We start from the raw sequence: 18,333 nt of genomic DNA, 5'->3' as shown, positions 1-18,333 counted from the left end.
GGGGGAGGGGTTTCCCGCTGGCTGCCTTGTCGGGGGATAGAAGAACTAGATTCCTGTTCCCAGGGGTGAATGGACCTAAGACAAACGCCCAGCCCTGCCTTAACTCTCAAGGATGAGGGGAGACAAAACAGCCACCATGGCTGTTAGAGTGCTTTAAAACAGTGCCACTCTGGAAATACCCTGTGCTCTCCTGGCTCCCACTAACTTAGTGCTGACCTGCTGTGGGCAGCCAGGCCTTCACTGGGCAAGGCAAAGGTTGTGATGCTCCCATTCTCCTCCTTAACCCAGGCCACCAGGGCCATCTACGAGCTCTTGCAGGAACCGAGTCGGCGGATGGAGCTGCATGGCTTCTTCTCCTCCCTGTTCGTAAGGCTGCTCTTCCAGGTCTCCCTTCTGGTGCTTGAAGGAAGTGCTGAAATGATCCACGGTCAGCAGCCTGTAATCGAATGTGTGGACCCTGTGAGGTTCGTTGGCCTGTGGGCTCATGTGCGAGCGGCTTAGCACCCCCCACCCGGCTTCCGGCCTGCAGACACAACACTGTTCTCTCCCTCCTGGACTTTTTCGAAAAGACTCTTTAAGTCTGGCTTACTAGGCTCATGCAGAGATTCTGTACCAAAGTGAAATCAAAACAAGACACCTGGGTCTGCAGACCAGGATGCCGCATCTCCCTACCCCTGGGCAGGCTTCCCGTGTCATCATGGAGAGGCCACTACCTTCTTGGCCACAGGTTCCTCATTTGTCAAAGGTCGCACAGGGTAACATGGATTGTCCCACTGCCAGCAATCCACCATCACTGGGAGGCTGGGAGTCAGGCAGGTGGCTGGGGAGAAAGGAGCACAGTGGGGGTGACTTCCGGCCTGCTCCTGCTCTGCTCTCTCCCCAGTTCTACAGTGGAGGCCCTGAAGACCTTGATGTGCAGTTCTGGGTATGAGGAACACATGGAGTATGTGAACATATTTGGGGGTTGGAATCTGCTTGTGAGTCCTGAGAAACACTACGATGGAGTCACCCTGCTGGCCAGGTAAGCTGCGCCTGGGGCTCTGACCAGAGGACCGTCTATGTTCCTGATCCTCCCTGCAGCCCAGGCCTCCCCCTGATCACTGTGCTCTGGTCGGTAGGGCCCTGGTGATCAAGAACTGTTGGCACAACCGCCCCATCTTCAGCTTCATCATCAGGATCCTCCAGGACACAAACTGCCCCAACCACGTAACAGCCCTTGTGTTCCTGACAGAGGTGACTGGGGGTGGGGGGGAAGAGGGCGGGGGAGGTGGTCCCTCTGAAAGGTAATGGACTCCTCCTGGGAAGGCCACTGGCCAGAGGGGGCAGCCTGTTTGACTTTCCCTACCTCCCAGAAGGATTGGGGGATGTTACTAGTAATACGTCATTAGTCTGGACACGGTGGCACACACCTGTAATCCCAGCAGCTCCAGAGGCTGAGGCAGGAGGATCGCAAGTTCAAAGCCAGCCTCAGCAACAGTGAGGTGCTAAGCAACTCAGTGAGACACTATCTCTAAATAAAATAAAAATAGGGCCAGGTGTAGTGGTGAAGGCCTGTGATTCCAGTGGCTCCGGAGACTGAGGCAGGAGAATTGTGAGTTTAAAGCCAGCCTCAGCAATGGTGAAGCGCTGCTTAGCAGCTCAGTGAGAAGCTGTCTCTAAATAAAATACAAAATAGGGCCAGGGGTGTGGCTCAGTGGTTGAGTGCCCTTGAGTTCAAACCACCCCCCATCCAAAAAAAAAAAAAAACTTTGTTAGATTTCCTTGAGTTATAGGATTTGATTTCTTCTTGAATCTCAAAGACTCTGCCCTGACTTTATGGAACAACACAGCTCTTTCCTTCAGCCACATGAGCCTTTGAAAATTGATCTTGGCTCAGTACCTCAATTAACTCAATATTAACTCAAGTTGCCTCACAGGAAATGTATAGAAAAGGTGGAAAAAGTAAATACAATATTGCAAAATCATTAATCATCACAATGCACAAAGGAAATCACTTTTAGGTTTTTGCCTGTATGGAAGTGCATGTGAGAGGGTTGAGATTGTTCTCTCTTAATATTCTGTGTCCCCCTCTCTTCAAGCCTCTACCTATGTCATTTTGTGTTCTTGGTAACATAACTTTCAGTGGTGATAGAATATTTTATCATAAAGATGTTCTATAATTGGTTGGACATTCTGTTTCTAATTTTATGTTATTATGAATAACACCGTAATGAGCATCTCTGTGCAAAACCTTTGCCCATGTGTCAGATTATTACCTTAAGTATTGACTATAGTAAGTGGAAGTATAGGTTCAAAAAGCATAAATGTCTTCTCTGACTTTTGATACTGACACCAAATTGCCTTCCAGTAAAGTTGTAGCAATTTATACGTCCACCACCAGTGTTTGGGAGAGTTTGGGACGGTTTCTGCCTCATCACAGCTTTAAATAGGCTTCTTTTAAAATCTAAGCAAACTAATTTAAAAACAAAAAAACAGGAACTGGATTATTTTGAACAATGATAGGAGATAACACAATACTAATGCCAGAACATAAGCAGATGTTATCGTAATGTGACCTCATGTACCCTTATGTGGGTTACAGGGCATTTGAATCTCGCGGGAAGGTGCTACTGCTGTGTGCTACGGTGTGCATGCTGGTGTGAGTGCTGAGATGTGCGTTGAAGGATGTATGTCATGTTGGCCGAACGCTTGCTCAGGATGCAGAAATGAGGGCATGTAGGAGGCAGGGCTCTGGCTGGAAGGGGATGCCTAGTGCCATGGGTCTCAGGCGTTAGTGTGTATCACGTCGCCTCATCACGTTGAGGAAGGAGTTCAAAATGCAGATTCCTGGGCCCTGTTCCCAGAGACTTGGATTCAGCAGGTCTGGGGTAAGACCCAGAAGTCTTCCTTTTCTGAAAGCACCTCAGTTCCTGTTGTAGTACAGGGAGTCCTTGAACCCAGCTTTGAGAAATGGCATCAGGTACAAGCCTGAGAGACTAGTAGGTATCACAAGGTGACTGCCACTCTGTTAGAACAGTAGTTCTGAACCCTGGTGGCATATTAGGATCCTGTGGGGAGCTTTTTAAAAATGCTATTGCCAATGATCCTCCCTACTTTCCCCACTCTCTTGCCTTCTTCTGTTTGAGTTGGTCTAGGATGGGGTCCAGGCATTAGTTTGCTTAGAACCTCCCAAGTCCTGTGTTCTAGAAATGCAGCTAGGACTGAGGACCACCCTACAAGTTCCCCCAAAGGCATAATACCCACATAAACAAGTGGACATAGGAACAGGTGTTCACTCCTCTGTCACCTGTTTTGGAGCTTCAGGCTGAGGAGGGGAATGGAGGGGACAGTTTGGGAAAAGGCTCAAAGGGGCTCTAGGCAGGAAGATGGGTGGACCTCATTCATAGCAATTAAAGGGGAGAACCATGGGGTTTTAGGTACTGGCTAAGAAAGTGGGTCAAGATCTAGAAGCTCTCAAACATTTCCTAACCCTTTGAAGCTCCCAGCTTGTTGTCTTGGTATCTTCATCCATTTCCCTGGGCTAAGCACAAGCAGAAACATTTCAAAAGGCCCTGTGCTGGAATTCTGGACAATCAAGAAAAGGGAGCCCAGCTGTTTTCATTCTCATTGTAACTGTGGAAAAGATGTTATTAACTCTATTTTGTAGAGGATGAAAACTGAGGCCCAGAGAAGTTAAGAAACTCACTAATTAGTAAGTAAACTAGGGCAGATCTGCCTGCCTGACAGGTAGAAAACCTCTGCAATTTGTCCCTGAAAGCTTCTTTGCCATTAATATAGAAGCACAGATACTCACATAAGCATGACCCCAGGCGTGCATGCAAAAGCAAGTGCAGACATCTTCAGTGTAGCTGATGAACTTTGGTCTTCCTAATGTTGTTTTAAATAATCTATACGCATGTATAATTTTTTTTTTGTACCAGGGATTGAACTCTGGGGCACTAGGCCACTGAGCCACATCCCCATCCCTATTTTGTGTTTTATTTAGAGACAGGGTCTCACTGAGTTGCTTAGCTCCTCACTGTTGCTCAGGCTGGCTTTGAACTCATGATCCTCCTGTCTCAGCCTCCTGAGCTGCTGGGATTACAGGCATGTGCGACCACGCCTGGCTATTCATGTACAATTTAACACAAATATACACATGAAACCATACACACTGGTTTCTTTATTTAAAAAAAAAACAAAAAACAAACAAACAAACAAAAAACACCTTTTTTTCCCTTCTTTTGCCTTCTCGCTTCCTACCCAATGAGGCCTATACCCCCACCTCTTCATCCCCAGATATCTCACAGGCAACAGATAGGCATCTCTCTCCTGTTAAAATACACACACACACACACACACAGTGTTGCCAGATGGTTTTCCAAAGTAATGATGTGCGCTCATGCTAGTAAAGTGTGAGAGAGCCCCCTGATTACTTCCACCAAGGGTTAGCTCTTTTTTTGAGATGGGGTCTTGTTATATAGCTCAGGCTGGCCTTGAACTGGTGATCCTCCTGCCTCAGCCTCCCGCCTTAGCTCTTCTTACATCCAAATTCACATCTCTCCCGATGGATGTGAAACAATGTCTGTTTGCTCTAGTTTTCAGTTCTGCGTGGAATTTTGTGACTTGAACTTGCCCTTCTCTGAATTCCTTCCCATCTCTTTTGCCCATCAATCATCCTATTGATTATTGTTTGACTTTTTCTTGCTCACATAAACTTTCTGGGTTTGATCCCCAGCAACACACACACACACACACACACACTGGGGAGTGAGGGGGGACTACTTTAACTCCTGATGTTCCATTTGCATTCCAATGTCTTTCCATCACATGAGCTCATAGGTTGCTGTGTGGAGGTTGCAGTGCTGATGAGAGCCCTTCCTAGTTGCCACACCACACTGACTCTGCGTATCACGGTGTCCACGGTGGCATATGCATTCCAAACCATGAATGTCTGGCCCAGACATCCTCAACCCTGACTGCATAGTTGGATATTTGGGAGAATTTATAAATAAATAACACTGACGCTTGGACTCCAAATCAGACTTTTGGTGGATGACATGGGATCCAAAGAGCAGCATTTCTCTAGTTCTCCCGGTGATCCTAATGTGCAGCCAGGTCTGGGGGCCTTGGAGTCACTATGTTACCAGAGTTGTTGGTTGAAGGCCCCTGCCCCAGTGATCCCAATAGACCAGGCTCAGTCACCTGTTCTCATATGCCAATCAAAGACTCATGCTGTGGTGGGGAAAGAAGAGGATCTTTTAATCAGTGTGGCCACCCCAGGAAGAAAAGATGTAGGGGTTCGGTGACCAAAGATCTGTCTTCAAGGGATGACAGAAACTTTGAGGTTTTTATAGAAAAAGGGAACAAAGAAAGGGTTGGGGACTTGTATGGTTGGGGGATTTGAACAGCCAACAGAGTAAGTCATCTGGGTCAGACCATGGTCTCAGGACTGGTTCTATGAAGCTCTGGGGAGGTGATCCCATCTTGAGGGGGAGACTCAGTTCCCAGTGAGATGATTGTTCCTGCTTAAGGGCAGCCTGGGTTCCGTCATGGGGTTAATAGCTCCTGCTTACGGGGACCCACTTATGGGGTGATCTGTTCTGAGAGGCTGACTGTTGCTTGGGGCAGTTTCGGTCACTTGTCATAAAGATGCTTATCAATGAATCAGACCTGTGTGGTTCCTGGAATCCAAGGTAACTGCAAAAGAAGGTGGTTCAGAAGGAAAACATGTCAAAAGGCAAGTGGAGTCAGAAAGGGACAAAATGAAATTGGTCAATGACTGGACCGGCCTTCAAATCCTCCTGTCAAGTCACATTCCATGTCTGCTGGGGGGAGGGCAGAAGGCCATTGTCTTCGATAATTATTTCCTGCTGATAGGGGCCATGTGGGAGTCTTGGAATGGAAGACCTTGATGGGATAAGAAAACTTTGTCCCTTTTATACCAAAGGCATTTCATTCCCATGCTGGTCCAAACAGTATGAGCACCAGTCTTACAAAGGAAGTGAGCAGAGGTCACCTAGAGGAAAAGAAAGGAAAATAACATTGTCAAACATTAAGTGCCTCCATTTAGAAGGAATTGATTTTAGCCTACTACTGAAAGGATCTATTGCTGAGGCCCAGCCCAGTCAGCAAACAAGTTAGACCAGATCCATGGGGAGTAAGGAAAAGACAAAGAAAGCAAAGAGTGACGGCAGTGTGATTCATGATTATCTAAGGCGTCTGGCGGAGTTGTGCTCTCTGAAGAGATATTTGAGATCCTGGGGGGACCATCGTCCAATGGGATCCTCTTGATCCTGCCGAGGGTCAGGAGGGCTGTTTCCCGGTGGTGCCCTTTTACTCTGGTGTGGTGGAATCTCGGCTTGACACCACCGTGTTTTAAAGAAGTGTGAGTGATTCAGAGAACATTGGAAGGGCCTGTCCACTTTTTTTTTTTTTTTCTTTTTAAATCTGCTGATCTTCTGGGCCCTGATATTTCCATGTCCATCTCTCAGTTGAAAAAGGTGCAGCGGGTCCTCAGGGGAGGAGGATTTTGCCCTAGAGGAAGCAAACTCACAGACAGAAGTTAGAACTTGATTAAGCTGCTCTACCTATGCCTGATTTTATTTTCATATTTTAAGTGTGGGGACCGTGGCCCTTTATGGAAGTCTCCAAAGGGTCTCCCACAGTTAATGGCAGAGGGGCTTTATTGCAGCCCCCCTAATGTGAAGGAAAGCAATGGGCAGTACCTTTTCCTATGTTAGAACAGTTTCTTGATAAATTTTGGCTAAAGTCCTCTTAGAGCGTGGCTTATCTTCTCCATCTTTCCTACCTGTCGAGGTCTCCAGGCTGCGTGTAATCTCCAGCAAAATCCTAGAGCTCCACTTGCCTGCTGCACTGCCTCAAGAGACAAACGCAGGGCTGTTGTCACATTGTATGGAGTCAGACAGGCCATACCTGGGAATGATGCCCTTTAGTAGAGCCTGTACCACTTCCGAGGCTTTTTCCATCCTACTGAGGTTGGCCTTGACCCAGTTAGAAGAGGTGTCAACAGAAACCAGGAGACATTTAAAGTTTCCAGCAACTTTAGGCATCTGAGGGGAGTCTACCTGCCAATCTTCAAAGGGATTTGGCCCACACTATTGGGCCCCTTGTGTTTGGCCCAAAGTTGGCATCTTTTGGCATAAAGACAGTCTGCAGGAGTTGATGTCCAAGGATGTTTTATGTCCTTGCTATTAGAGGCTGTAAGTCCCTCCTCAGCCCCCTCTCCAACTCTTTCTTTCTCTCTCCCTCCTTGGGTGTGGACAATCAAAAGGCATATTTTGAGTCAGCATAGCATAAATGTTAACCCTTTCCCTTTGAAAGATCGAGGGCCCCAGTAAGGGCTACTAATTTGGCCTTTTGAGGGGATAACTGTTAGGAGGGGATCTGACTCAATAACATCTCGTAAATGCTATTGCGTACCCATCTTGGTGTTTTCCATGGTTCGTGAAGCCACTTCTACCTGTGAGGAATTCCCAGTCTGTGTGGTCAAATGACTAATGTCAGGCCTGGTTTTCTGGAAAAAGATAGAATCAAGAACTTCCACAGATCTATGGTGCGGGGTAGGAGCCTCGGGACCTGCTGACAGACAGCAGGGTCTCTCTGCTTAAAGTTAATGTTGTTTGATGAGTCACATTAGGCTCATCTAATTAGATTGCCTGTTATGCACCCAAACTCCCAGCAGTTAGGCAGTATCTGCCTTTTGTTCCAGCAAGGTTAAAATCTGATGTGGCAAGTATATGGCAGTACGTTGTCCAAGTACTAAGTTTTCAGCATCTTTTAGCATATCATACATGGTTGCTGTTGCCTGGCAACAAGGTGGCCATCCCTTGGCCGTGTGATTACCTGCTATAAGAAGCAAGCTACAGGTTGGGGAGCTTCATCCAGCAACTAAACAAGAACTCCCAGTCCAATTTCTCGCTTACATACAGTTTAAATGGCTTTTTAAAGTTAGGCAGTCCCAAAGTGGGGGCAGACATCAGTCGGTCACTTAAAATTTCTTTGAAGTATGGGTTGGATTTCCTTGGGTGTCTCCCGCGGCAGATATTGCTTTAGGTGGGGGCTTCGCTGCACCCTCTTTTAAAAGAACTTTAACTGGGAGAGCATTCTTGGCTTGGCCCATTGGCCTACACAGCCTTGTTGATAGATTGAAGAACTTTGGCATTGACTCACCCCTGCTGGCTTCTCCTGGGTTTATATCAGATGAAGATGAAGTGCCTGTTCTGCTGGCACTTTTACCACTTCTCCAAGGAGTCTACCTGATCATTGAGTTTACAGAGTCAGTCTGTCCCTAGCAGTGGAACTGAACATTCTGATACACACAGAAAGGCATATCAAAGCCGTGGGGTCTGCAAGCAGCAGGGGAGCTGCAGGGTTTCAGGGGGTCAGCAACATTCCCTCTTCCCCTTTAATATTTGGCAAAACAGCTCCAACTATAAAGTAGTATGATAATTCAGTGATTTGTTTGGGGACTGCGTCTTTTGCATCTGGTATAGACATAGGCCATACTGTATTATATTAATAAATCATCTTTTTCTTAGTCATAGGTTTATAGCTATAATTAGATCATGGATCATAGATCATCATGAGACATCTAGAATTCTCCCTAGGGGGCTTCCTAATGGTATAGATTTAGAATTTCCCATTGTTAGGCAAATTACAACAGAGATCTCCCAAGCCCTTATTCCTCACCTATTTTGTGTCTGTTTTTTCTAGTCGATACCATAGGATTTCAAATTTCCTTGTCAAAAACAAATAGCCGGGCACAGCGGCACACGCCTGTAATCCCAGTGGCTCGGGAGGCTGAGGCAGGAGGATTGCGAATTCAAAGCCAACCTCAGCAATGGCAAGGCACTAAGCAACTCAGTGAGACGCTGTCTCTAAATAAAATACAAAATAGAAGTGGGGAAGTTCAATCCTCAGTACCCCTCAAAACAAAACAAAACAAAACCCAAAACGGCCTATGCCCAAATAGCCCCCAAATGCTCAAATGACAAAGACCAAAACAAAGAGCAAGGTCCTATTTGTAGGTGCCCTGTTGGTAGAGAACTTCTCAAGGGCTTTTAATCTAAAGGCCTGAAAATTCTAAGGCTCTCTTCTCTGCTTCACAGATAGTGGTAGAAAGCAGACCATACTGGCCCAAAGTGGAAAGATAAGAAAATGCCCCAGGGACTGGGGTTGGGGCTCAGTGGCAGAGCACTTGCCTACCATGTGTGAGGCACTGGGTTTGATCCTCAGCACCACATAAATAAATAAATAAGTAAATAAAGAGAGATGTTGTGTCCATCTACAACAACAACAACAAAAACCTTGTTACTGGAGTCCCTGGATGAAGCCCCTTGCCCTGGTAGGTCCCAACAGACCAGGCTCAGCCACCTGTCCCCATATGCCAATCGAAGACTTACACAGTAGTAAAGGAAAGGAGAGAAGCTTTTAATCAAGATGGCCACTCCAGGAAGAGGAGACATAGGGGTGACCAAAAATCTGACTTCAAGGGATGACAGAAACTTTGAGGTTTTACAGAAAAGGGGAACAAAGACAAGGGTTGGGGGCTTGGATGTCTGGGTTTTGAGCAGCTGGTAGAGTAAGTCATCTGGGTCAGACCATGGTCTCAGGACTGGTTCTATGAAGCTCTGGGGAGGTGATCCCATCTTGAGGGGGAGACTCAGTTCCCAGTGGGATGACTGTTCCTGCTTAAGGGCAGCCTGGGTTCCGTCATGGGGTTATAGCTCAGGCTTTCGGGGACTCTCTTATGGGGTGATCTGTTCTGAGAGGCCGACTGTTGCTTGGGGCAGTTTTGGTCTCTTGTCATAAAGATGCTTATCAATCAATCAGACCTGTGTGGTTCTTGGAATTCAAATGGAGTCAGAAAGGGTCAAAATGGAATTAATTGTTTAGGTCAGTGACTGGGCCTGCCTTCAAGCCTTGCTTGCTTGATATTGCCCAGCTTGGCCCCAGGGTACCCAGTTCTTGGAATAATAGTGGCAAAGATCTTATAATAACTCCCCTCTACCTTGTCTCTTCTAAAAAGTATTATTCTGGGGACCTATCATCGACTTCTCTCTTTTCGTTTTCTGACAAAGGTGTGCTTTGCAGCACTCCTGAGACATCTCTTCCCCATCCCCACTGGCTGGAAGTCTAGACCCACCTCACCTGTGCCTGGAGCAACTGGGAAAGATACATGCCATTCTCTTTCCTGGGACCTCCATAAGCAATGCTTCTCACCAATGGGATGCTCCTCCCAAGTTGGCTCAGCGTTCTTGTTGCCCTTCCCTCAACCCAGCCACACTCCTGCTTTGCCACACCCAGTTTTCCCAACTGAACACACACACACACACACACACACACACTTCTGTGAATTCCTCCCCATTTCTTTTGCTTCTTGTCCTATTGAACTGTTTGCCTTCCAGTCTGTAAGACTTAGATGTGCATTCAAGTTCTCTTTATTCAAGTTCCACTTCTTTATAAATTTTCCTTTAGCACCCACTTAAAATAGATTTTTTTTTTTTGCTTCCTTTTGGTTTGTGCCACGTTGCTGTTGTCTGGAGATGTTCACAGGTGGTTGAGTGAGTCTTTGCTTCCCAATGGAAACATGAGGTTATTTGAGAACTGACTGAGGTTTCTTACTTTTCTCATCCTGGAATGAAAGGGTGGGAAGACCCTCTAACTCTGGTCTCTCCACCGATTCTTCCAAAGCCTTAAAACCGTCTTTACTCGTGAGCAGGAACCTAGATTCAGCGTCATTGGGAGTTGTCTCCTCCTTGCGCACCTCACTATCTTTCTTGGCCTCCTTTGCCAGCTGCTCCAGAGCCCAGATGTGGCAGCCATTGTGGATGACATTGCCACCCACATTCTAGCAAACTGGTTCAAGTGTGAGGAGCTAACCACAGTGAAGCTATTGCTGCAGGTGACAGAGGTCTTCGCAAAGCACAAGAACTTGGTAAGATGAAGCAGAGGCCAAGGGCAGGTTCTCAGGCAATGTTGTCATCTGGGAGAGGAATAGGACCCGGAGTTCAATAGACAGGCTGGGACATACCCTTGGAATCAGAGACCAGATCTTCCTGAGGCCAGTCCACCAAGCACAGGATCAGGGCTTGGGCCATTCCTGCTCCCTCCCTTCCCAGGAGAGGCCCCCTGGGGAGGCTGTCCCATAGGTCACTTCAGAGGATAATCTCAGCCAATCCCAGGATCCCACATATGCCATCCAGGTCTCCTGAATACCAGCCTCACCGTCACAGATGAGACAGGCAGTGAGGAGGGGAACTTCTGGTGTTGTAGGGAAGGCGGCTTCTCTGTCTTCTCCCCTTTTCCCATGGAGGGCAGAAGTCATCTGTTCTCCTGGGCGGCTCATGCTGACCAAACCCACTTGCTGAACCAGCCCTAGTTCCAGGGTGAAAATTGGCAGTGTGCCCGGGGCTGTCGCTTGTGGGGCTTGGACTGAAAGGAGAGCAGGAAAGAGCCCCGCCCAGCATTTCCTGAGCGGCGGTCACGGTCACCCCTCCGCAGGTGAGGCGGCTCTCCATCCTGCAGCCGCATGTGCTGAGATGCTGCTACTCCCCCTGCCACTGCATCGTGGAGGAGACTTTCCTGACGCTGAATCACCTCCTTGAGGACCTCACCTGGCAGCACTCCTCTTTCTTCCTGATTCAGCTGGCCTTCACCCTGGGCTCTTTCCTTGAGGAGGTGAAGTCCCCTGAGGGGTCTCTCTTCCTCTAGGCCTCTGTGAGAGGAGGAATTGGGCAGAATTCCCTCGAGCGTGACCTAGTGCTCTTCTGTGGGGAGGGGACTGCTTCTGCGCTCTTGTCTCATGACTGTCGTGTTACTGGAGAATCAAAGCAGATCTCAGGGGAGGAGCAACTCAGGGACTCTGGACCCTGGGTGACCAGTGGACAGATGCAGAGGTGTGTGTTTTCTGACCCAGGAGCCTGAGAATCTGCGCCTGATGGCCTTCCAGGTCTACGGGAATCTCCTGTCCAAGATCAAGAAGAGAGACCTTGTCTTCCCCTTGAAGCAGCAGATGCTCAACTCCATAGTTCTCCTTGTGCTGCACCTGAAGGATGTGAATACTGATGTGGCTCAGGTGAGAGGCCAGCCCTCGGAGCCTGTGTGTGGTCCCCAATTCCATGGTGGGTAAATATTGAGTATTTGAGGCAGGAGAACTGCAAAGGTTAAGGCCAGCCTCAGTGGCTTAGTGATACCCTGTCTCAGAATAAAAAAATAAAAAGGGCTGGGGATGTAGCTCCGTGGTACAGTGCCCCTGAGTTCAATCCTCAGTACTGAAAGAGAGAGAGGGAGGGGAGATGGGTGGGTGGGTGGGGGGAGAGACACTAGAGATGACAAGATACAACACCCGAGTTTTCTCCAGCTCCTAGCTCCTAGCTCCATCCAGCTGGCCACCAACTTGCAGTAGAATATTGTGGTTGTGAAAACTCTGAGGAGGAACATCTCATGGACTGATTAGTACCAGTCCTTCTCTCTGTTTCCCTGCCCTTGGCTTCTGCAATCTTCTTTGAGACCACTTTCTGTGCCCTTTAGTGTGGACAGGCTCCCTGGGGAGGCCGGTTCCAGTTGGAGACAGTGTTGTGAGCAGAACAAAGAGAGTTGGATGGGCCAAGCTCTGATCCCAGGAAACCAGAAGTGGGCACCACAACTAGAAAACCCCCAAACAGGCTTAGCTTGTAAGAGGACACTCTGTTCTCACAGAGCAGCTACTGTGCCATTTCTGAGGCCTCTTTGGGCTCATCTGAGGATGCTGTGGAACAAGTGCTTGAAAGAAATTATCCTGTGGCTCAGGGCCCCTCCCGGTGGAGTCAGCAGTGATATTCCTGAGAGAGCTGACCCTGATTCAGAGCAGCGACCAACAGTTGAAGAATTAAGACGTTGGGGAAATCTAAGCCAGGCATAGTTGTGCATGCCTGTAATCCCAGCAACTTGAGAGGCTGAGGCAGGAGGATCACAAGCTCAAGGCCAGCCTCAGCAATGTATCAAGACCCTGTTTCAAAAAAAAAAAAATTTTTTTTAAAGGTGCTGAGAATGTAGCTCAGTGGTAGAGTATACCACAAAACAAAACTTTGGGTAAATGTGATTTCAGAGACTGTTTTAGGCATGGGAAGTTGTGGGACTGGTGACTGAGGTTAAGAGGTGGAGAGTCCCATTGCTCTGGGTCTCTGTGCAGTATCACAGCAATCGGAAAAGTCACTCTAACTGGATTTGCAAGTTCTCCTTCATGAGTAACAGGGGTTTTCAATACAGCCAGATGCCTAGATGATCTCCTAATCCTGGATCCCTATCTGTTCCCTGAGTTTCCATCCCACTGGAGTTGGACAGGCTGTCCTCTCTCTCCCTTCTGGGTGCCCCTTCATGGCTGCCCAGCCCCACTTGCATAACCCCTTATGCCAAGCCTCTTGTCTCCCCAGATCTGCCAGCTCTCCCTCTGCCACACAGCTACCTTACTAGGCTGGACAAAGCTGAAAACAGTCTTCACCCAGAGAGATGTGTTTACCATTCTCAGGATCCTGGTAAGCCAGCTGCCGACTCACCGTTCTGCCCCTGTGCAAGGGAGGGTGGCATCCTCAGCACTCCGGTCCTTTCTCCTGCAGCTAGGGGTTTGCTGTGGTGGCCGCAGCAGCAGTTCAATGGTAAGCCGCTCACCAAGCATTTGCTTTGTGTGGGGCATTTAGATGGTACCACTCCCTCTGGTAACACCCTCTTTATTCTCCCAAGTGAAATTCATGAATCTCAGCATCTACCCATGCTTCATATTTCCCAAATAAGCAGAATGCCCTAACTCCAAAGGACAAGTGAAAGTAATTTATTAAAAAAACCCAGCATGCATAAACATATGTAATATAATAGGACATAATATAATGTATGTGAGTGCTTGGTTCCATTTACCCTTGAAGACATAATGAAGGCTCCTTCCCCTTTTGCACAGAATCACTGTGAACAGATCTGTTTCTGATGCAGAGTCAGATCAAACATCAAAGGAAGCTTTGTTGTTGGTGATTTGATTTCCAAAGTGATGAATAATTTTTGCTAACATACTGCCACTGTCATCTCTCCCTGAAAGTTTAGTTTTGGATTTGTCTTGCAGATGCATTCCTAGAAAACCCAGTGTATGCTTGAACTGTGGAAAAGTACTCTGTAATATGTGAAAGACTGGGCCAAGGTCTGGGTACAGATTCTAAATAGGTTTTGATTGATACAAATTCATGTATCAGTCAATATAGTCTGCAGCTGAGCACGGGTTGTTTCCCTAAGAGAAAATGGGCTCAGGGTGGGTAGACATTCCAAATGTTGAGAGCAGAAAATCCTGATTCTAGGTGACATTTACCACGTTTATGTTAGCAAATAATTTACAATGTAAAACATTATGTGGACTAAATGAGAAGGTCTGCAGGCTGGTCTTGGGTCCTGGGTGGCAGTCAGCAGTCTGGGCAGGAGAGCCCAGGAGTGGGATACCGGGCCACATCATGCCATGAAGTTTTGGTGCCTCAAGGAGCAGGATGTGGTGCTATGGGCAGCAGGAGCCACTGAAGTGTTCAACAAGGCAGTGGCATGGTTGGAGAGCTGTGTACTTTAGATAAGTCCCCCAGCCCAGGCTGTGGAATCAGAGGAAAGGTTCCAAGGGACAGAATTAGGGGCCTCAGGGAGAGATGACAGTGTCACAAAGATGAAGCCATGGATGTGATTAGCTGGTTGTGGAGACTGATTGAATGTGGAGCGTGAAGGTGGAGGCCACTTGGGTTTGACCTGAGTGGACACTGGTGCCATGGAGCAAGGTCAGGAATACAGGGCAAGGTCAAGTGTGAGAGGAAGGGGGTGGGCTGATTTTGTGCCTGTCAAGTTTGTAAAGTCTATGGGTGAATCTAGAGCACTGGAAGTCAGGAATATATCACTGAATCCTGGAGCACGTGCTAGAGACGGGATTTGTGAACACTGAACACACCTCTCAACGGTCGATGGAAGCTGTAATCACTGACCCAGAGCTGCTCAGCCAGGGAGGTGGCCAGTGGGTCAGGAAGCTTGTAAGTCAGCCCGGGATCCCAGGAAATACCAGTTCAAGCATCCTTTGAAGGAGATTAGGAAAGAAAGTCAAGTGAAAAGTCAAAGGAGAATAAGAAGAAAGGGATCATGTCACGTAGGAAAGTTCCAGGCAGCAATAGGTGGCCCGCAGTAGGACGGCAGCATGAGTTTGGGAGCATCCAGACCAGAGTGCAGGCTGGGTTTGGACCATGGGAGCTAATGGTGACCCTTGCCTAGTCAGGGTTGGAGATGTAGGAGGAGGGGACTGGTGCAAAATGACAGATTTCCTGGGTAACTTCAATTGTGGCAGAGGTGAGCAGGAGGGCAGGCTCAGCCTCACATCCTCCAACCAGAGCAGCACCCCTTCTGATGCAGGGGACATTTCCAGTTATGATTTTTATTTGAAGAAAAGATCCTGCTACCAAAAAGTTGGAAAAAGGGGCTGGGTTGTGGCTCATGTGTGAGGCACTGGGTTCCATCCTCAGCACCACATAAAAATAAATAAATAAAATAAAGGTATTGTTTTCATCTGTAACTAAAAAACTTTTTTAAAAAAAATGTTGGGAAAAACCATGGGTTTCACCTCATTTTTGACTGCAGCCAAGTGTGGTGGTGCATGCCTGTAATCCCAGCTGCTCTGGAGGCTGAGGCAGGAGGATTGTGAGTTCAAAGACAGCCTCAGCAACTCAGGGAGGCCCTTAAGCAACTCAGTGAGACCCTGTCTCCAAATGAAATACAAAAAAGGGATGGGGTGTGGCTCAGTGGTTAAGTGCCCCTGAGTTCAATCTCTGGTACCAAAATAAAACAAAGGAAAAACAAAAACTAAAAAACTTTACTGCAAAATGAAAAAGGAGAGTAGGAAAGAAGAAGCTAGAAGGGGACATGGAGAGGGGTTAAGGCTAATGGTCATTGTGTAAAGGAAAGGACACATCATCCTAAGACCTTCATGGGAGGAAGTCTGAGTAGACACAGAAAACGGGGTATCCCAAGGCAGGGGAGGAAGTTATAAGAACACTTAATTATATGCAGCCCTCCTTCTAATAGAAGGGTGTAGACATGATTGATGTCTATACACCCTTTTTTGCAGCCTAGAGAATGTGGCATGAGATTGAAAATTTTAAGTCAAGCTATAAATAGACAATATTTCAAAGTGAGGTTCACTGTTCCAATGTTGGAAATAGGAGAAATGTGGGTGAGCCAAAGATTGGGGTAAATCTATATGAATTTTAGGCTCCTATTGGGTCAAGGTCAGGGAAAGTGACCCGTGTGGCTTGGTTCATCCAGAAAGGCTTCACAGAGGAAATAAGTTTGAGGAGCTGGGGTAGGGAGTGGAGATGTAGAATGTCTTCGTAGATTCTGACACTCAGGGGATAACTCAGGTTAGTCTCAAGACTGTCCAAGGAGGCAGAAGAACTGGCCATGGCCTCTCTGTAATGGAACACCTCTCCTTACAGCTGCAACTGGAGGCAAGCAAAGCCATCTGGTTTCTGAACCAATGTGTGACTCTCTTCAAGAGCCCACAGGTCTTCATCCGCCAGGCAGCTGTGTGGTTTGCAGGTACGGCCTTCTGTTTTCTTGGAGCCACTATGTCCTTGGTGTATGGTCCATCAAGCAGACTGAAGGAGGACCCAGGACATAGTTACAAGACCCATAGTTATTCCAGGACTCTGGTGATGACACCGACCACCTTCACCTGCTCTCCTCCCCTGCAGGAAGCCCCTGGTTGGGTTGGCTGACCTTCCTGTAGCTGAATGGGCAAGTCCTGAGAGGCCAGAGTTGGAGCAGAGGGGTGCTTGCCTCTCTACCTGGCCCAGTTTGGTCAGAACCCTTTAGAAAATCAGGGACAGAAATTTTGACTTTATGGGAAATGTTCAGACCTGAGGCTGGTGGCCGCAGGAGAGAAAGGCAGACCAAGGGGGCAGTGGTGAGTGTTTGAGGAGGGGCAGGGGAAGCACGGGTGGCCAGGACACCACTGAGGTGCCTCTGTGTGCCCCTGCAGGCCAGATCATCCAAACCCTCAACCTGGAAGAGATGGATGAAGTTGAGGATGCAAATACAGGTGAGTTGGCCAGCCGCCCACTGCGTCCATCTGTTGGAGGTGCCGTGTTGGTGGGGAAGGCTCAGGAACGAGGAATGGCTCTCCAAAAATGATCATCCAGGCTGAGTGAAGAAGAGGCTTGGCTCCAGGGCATTTAGATTTGGGGGTGTTGGTCAAGGCCCTGCAGACCCCACTCTCACTCACCCCCATTGCCATCTTGCTCAGGCCCCATTCATCAGTCAGGATGGTTCCTTGAACTCTTTCTAAGAGAGATGGCCAACTTCCTCCTTGGGGGACTCAGCCCCCAAGTGTGCCCAGCTCCTTTCCTTGGGAGCCTCCAGAACTGTTGGTGTTGTCGTCCATGCTCCTCCACCATCTTTCTGAGATGTGACCGCCCCTTTCTGCACTGTGTCCCTGACATAGTGGTTCCCAAGTGTGGCCAAGTCCCTGGCTGCAGCTCTCTGGGAGGCCAGCGTTATTCTATTGGTGGAGGGCAGAGACAGGGAGGGGAAGGTAGAGTGGACCACAAGGATTGGGGGTGAGTGCTGGCCCAGCATCTCCAAGCTCTGGGCATGTTTGTGATCTTGCTTATAACTGAGCAGTGTGGACTCTCTGTGCTACCTTAGAAGATGCCAGTCCCATTCCACTACCCTATTCCTTTCCCATAGCAGGACCCGTCCCTCTTGCCTAGCCTGGTGGCCTATCTCTGGTCAAAGACTCATAGCTGTATCTGTGTTGCAGCCCTGAGGCACATGCAGAAGGACCCCGACCCCGTGGTCAGCTGCCTCACCACACAGACCCTCTACATCCTGGAAGCCCAGAAGAAGGTGCTGCAGGCCAAGACCACCACTTCCTGCTTCTGCAGGAGGAGGCCCCGGAGGAGGTCTTTTGAGCCTGTGTCACTCACTAGGTTCCTAAAACTGTGACAGCAGGGTCAGACTACTGAGCCCTGCACTAGAAATTATGTGTCCCCAAAGAACTTTGCTAATAAAAGGAGAAAGCATGTACTTTTGTGGAAGTCGATGTCCATTCTTGGCTGTGTGAGGTAAGGCCGTCTGTCCTAAGTGCCTTCTTTGCAATAAATATCTGGGACTAGGCTGGCCTCACCCAGCTCTGCCTCAGTGTGTCCTGTTTCCATTCAGCTGAGTGATCTCAAGCCAGTGCTTGTAGTTTCATGTGAAACAGCTTGAACCAGGAACTGGATGTCAGGACCTGGGAGGGATCTAGAATCCTGTTGTGCTGGGCAGTGTTCTTGATGGGAAGCAATGAAG

The 18,333-nt window shown here is 48.2% G+C and overlaps 1 protein-coding gene across 1 annotated transcript in view; it reads left to right on the top strand.

Moving 5' to 3' along the window:
- The window catches only part of LOC124105599 (maestro heat-like repeat-containing protein family member 7), a 42,498-nt gene extending 24,445 nt beyond the window's left edge, over positions 1 to 18,053 (top strand). Inside the window, exons 13-22 of the mRNA XM_046462809.2 lie at positions 289 to 464; positions 884 to 1,021; positions 1,119 to 1,233; positions 10,799 to 10,939; positions 11,506 to 11,682; positions 11,921 to 12,079; positions 13,416 to 13,517; positions 16,479 to 16,581; positions 17,024 to 17,083; positions 17,804 to 18,053. Coding sequence (XP_046318765.1) covers positions 289 to 464; positions 884 to 1,021; positions 1,119 to 1,233; positions 10,799 to 10,939; positions 11,506 to 11,682; positions 11,921 to 12,079; positions 13,416 to 13,517; positions 16,479 to 16,581; positions 17,024 to 17,083; positions 17,804 to 17,988 — 1,356 coding nt within the window. The 3' untranslated portion in view covers positions 17,989 to 18,053. The remainder of the gene's footprint in view (positions 1 to 288; positions 465 to 883; positions 1,022 to 1,118; positions 1,234 to 10,798; positions 10,940 to 11,505; positions 11,683 to 11,920; positions 12,080 to 13,415; positions 13,518 to 16,478; positions 16,582 to 17,023; positions 17,084 to 17,803) is intronic.
- The last annotated feature ends 280 nt before the right edge of the window (positions 18,054 to 18,333 follow it).

Source organism: Marmota monax, unplaced genomic scaffold (genome assembly GCF_021218885.2).
Source record: "Marmota monax isolate L192 unplaced genomic scaffold, Marmota_monax_Labrador192_F-V1.1 WCK01_AAM20220418_F8-fsc00099, whole genome shotgun sequence".
NCBI classification, from domain to species: Eukaryota; Metazoa; Chordata; class Mammalia; order Rodentia; family Sciuridae; genus Marmota; species Marmota monax.
Note: the sequence above shows the minus strand (reverse complement) of the source record. Positions and strands in the feature narration are given on the sequence as shown.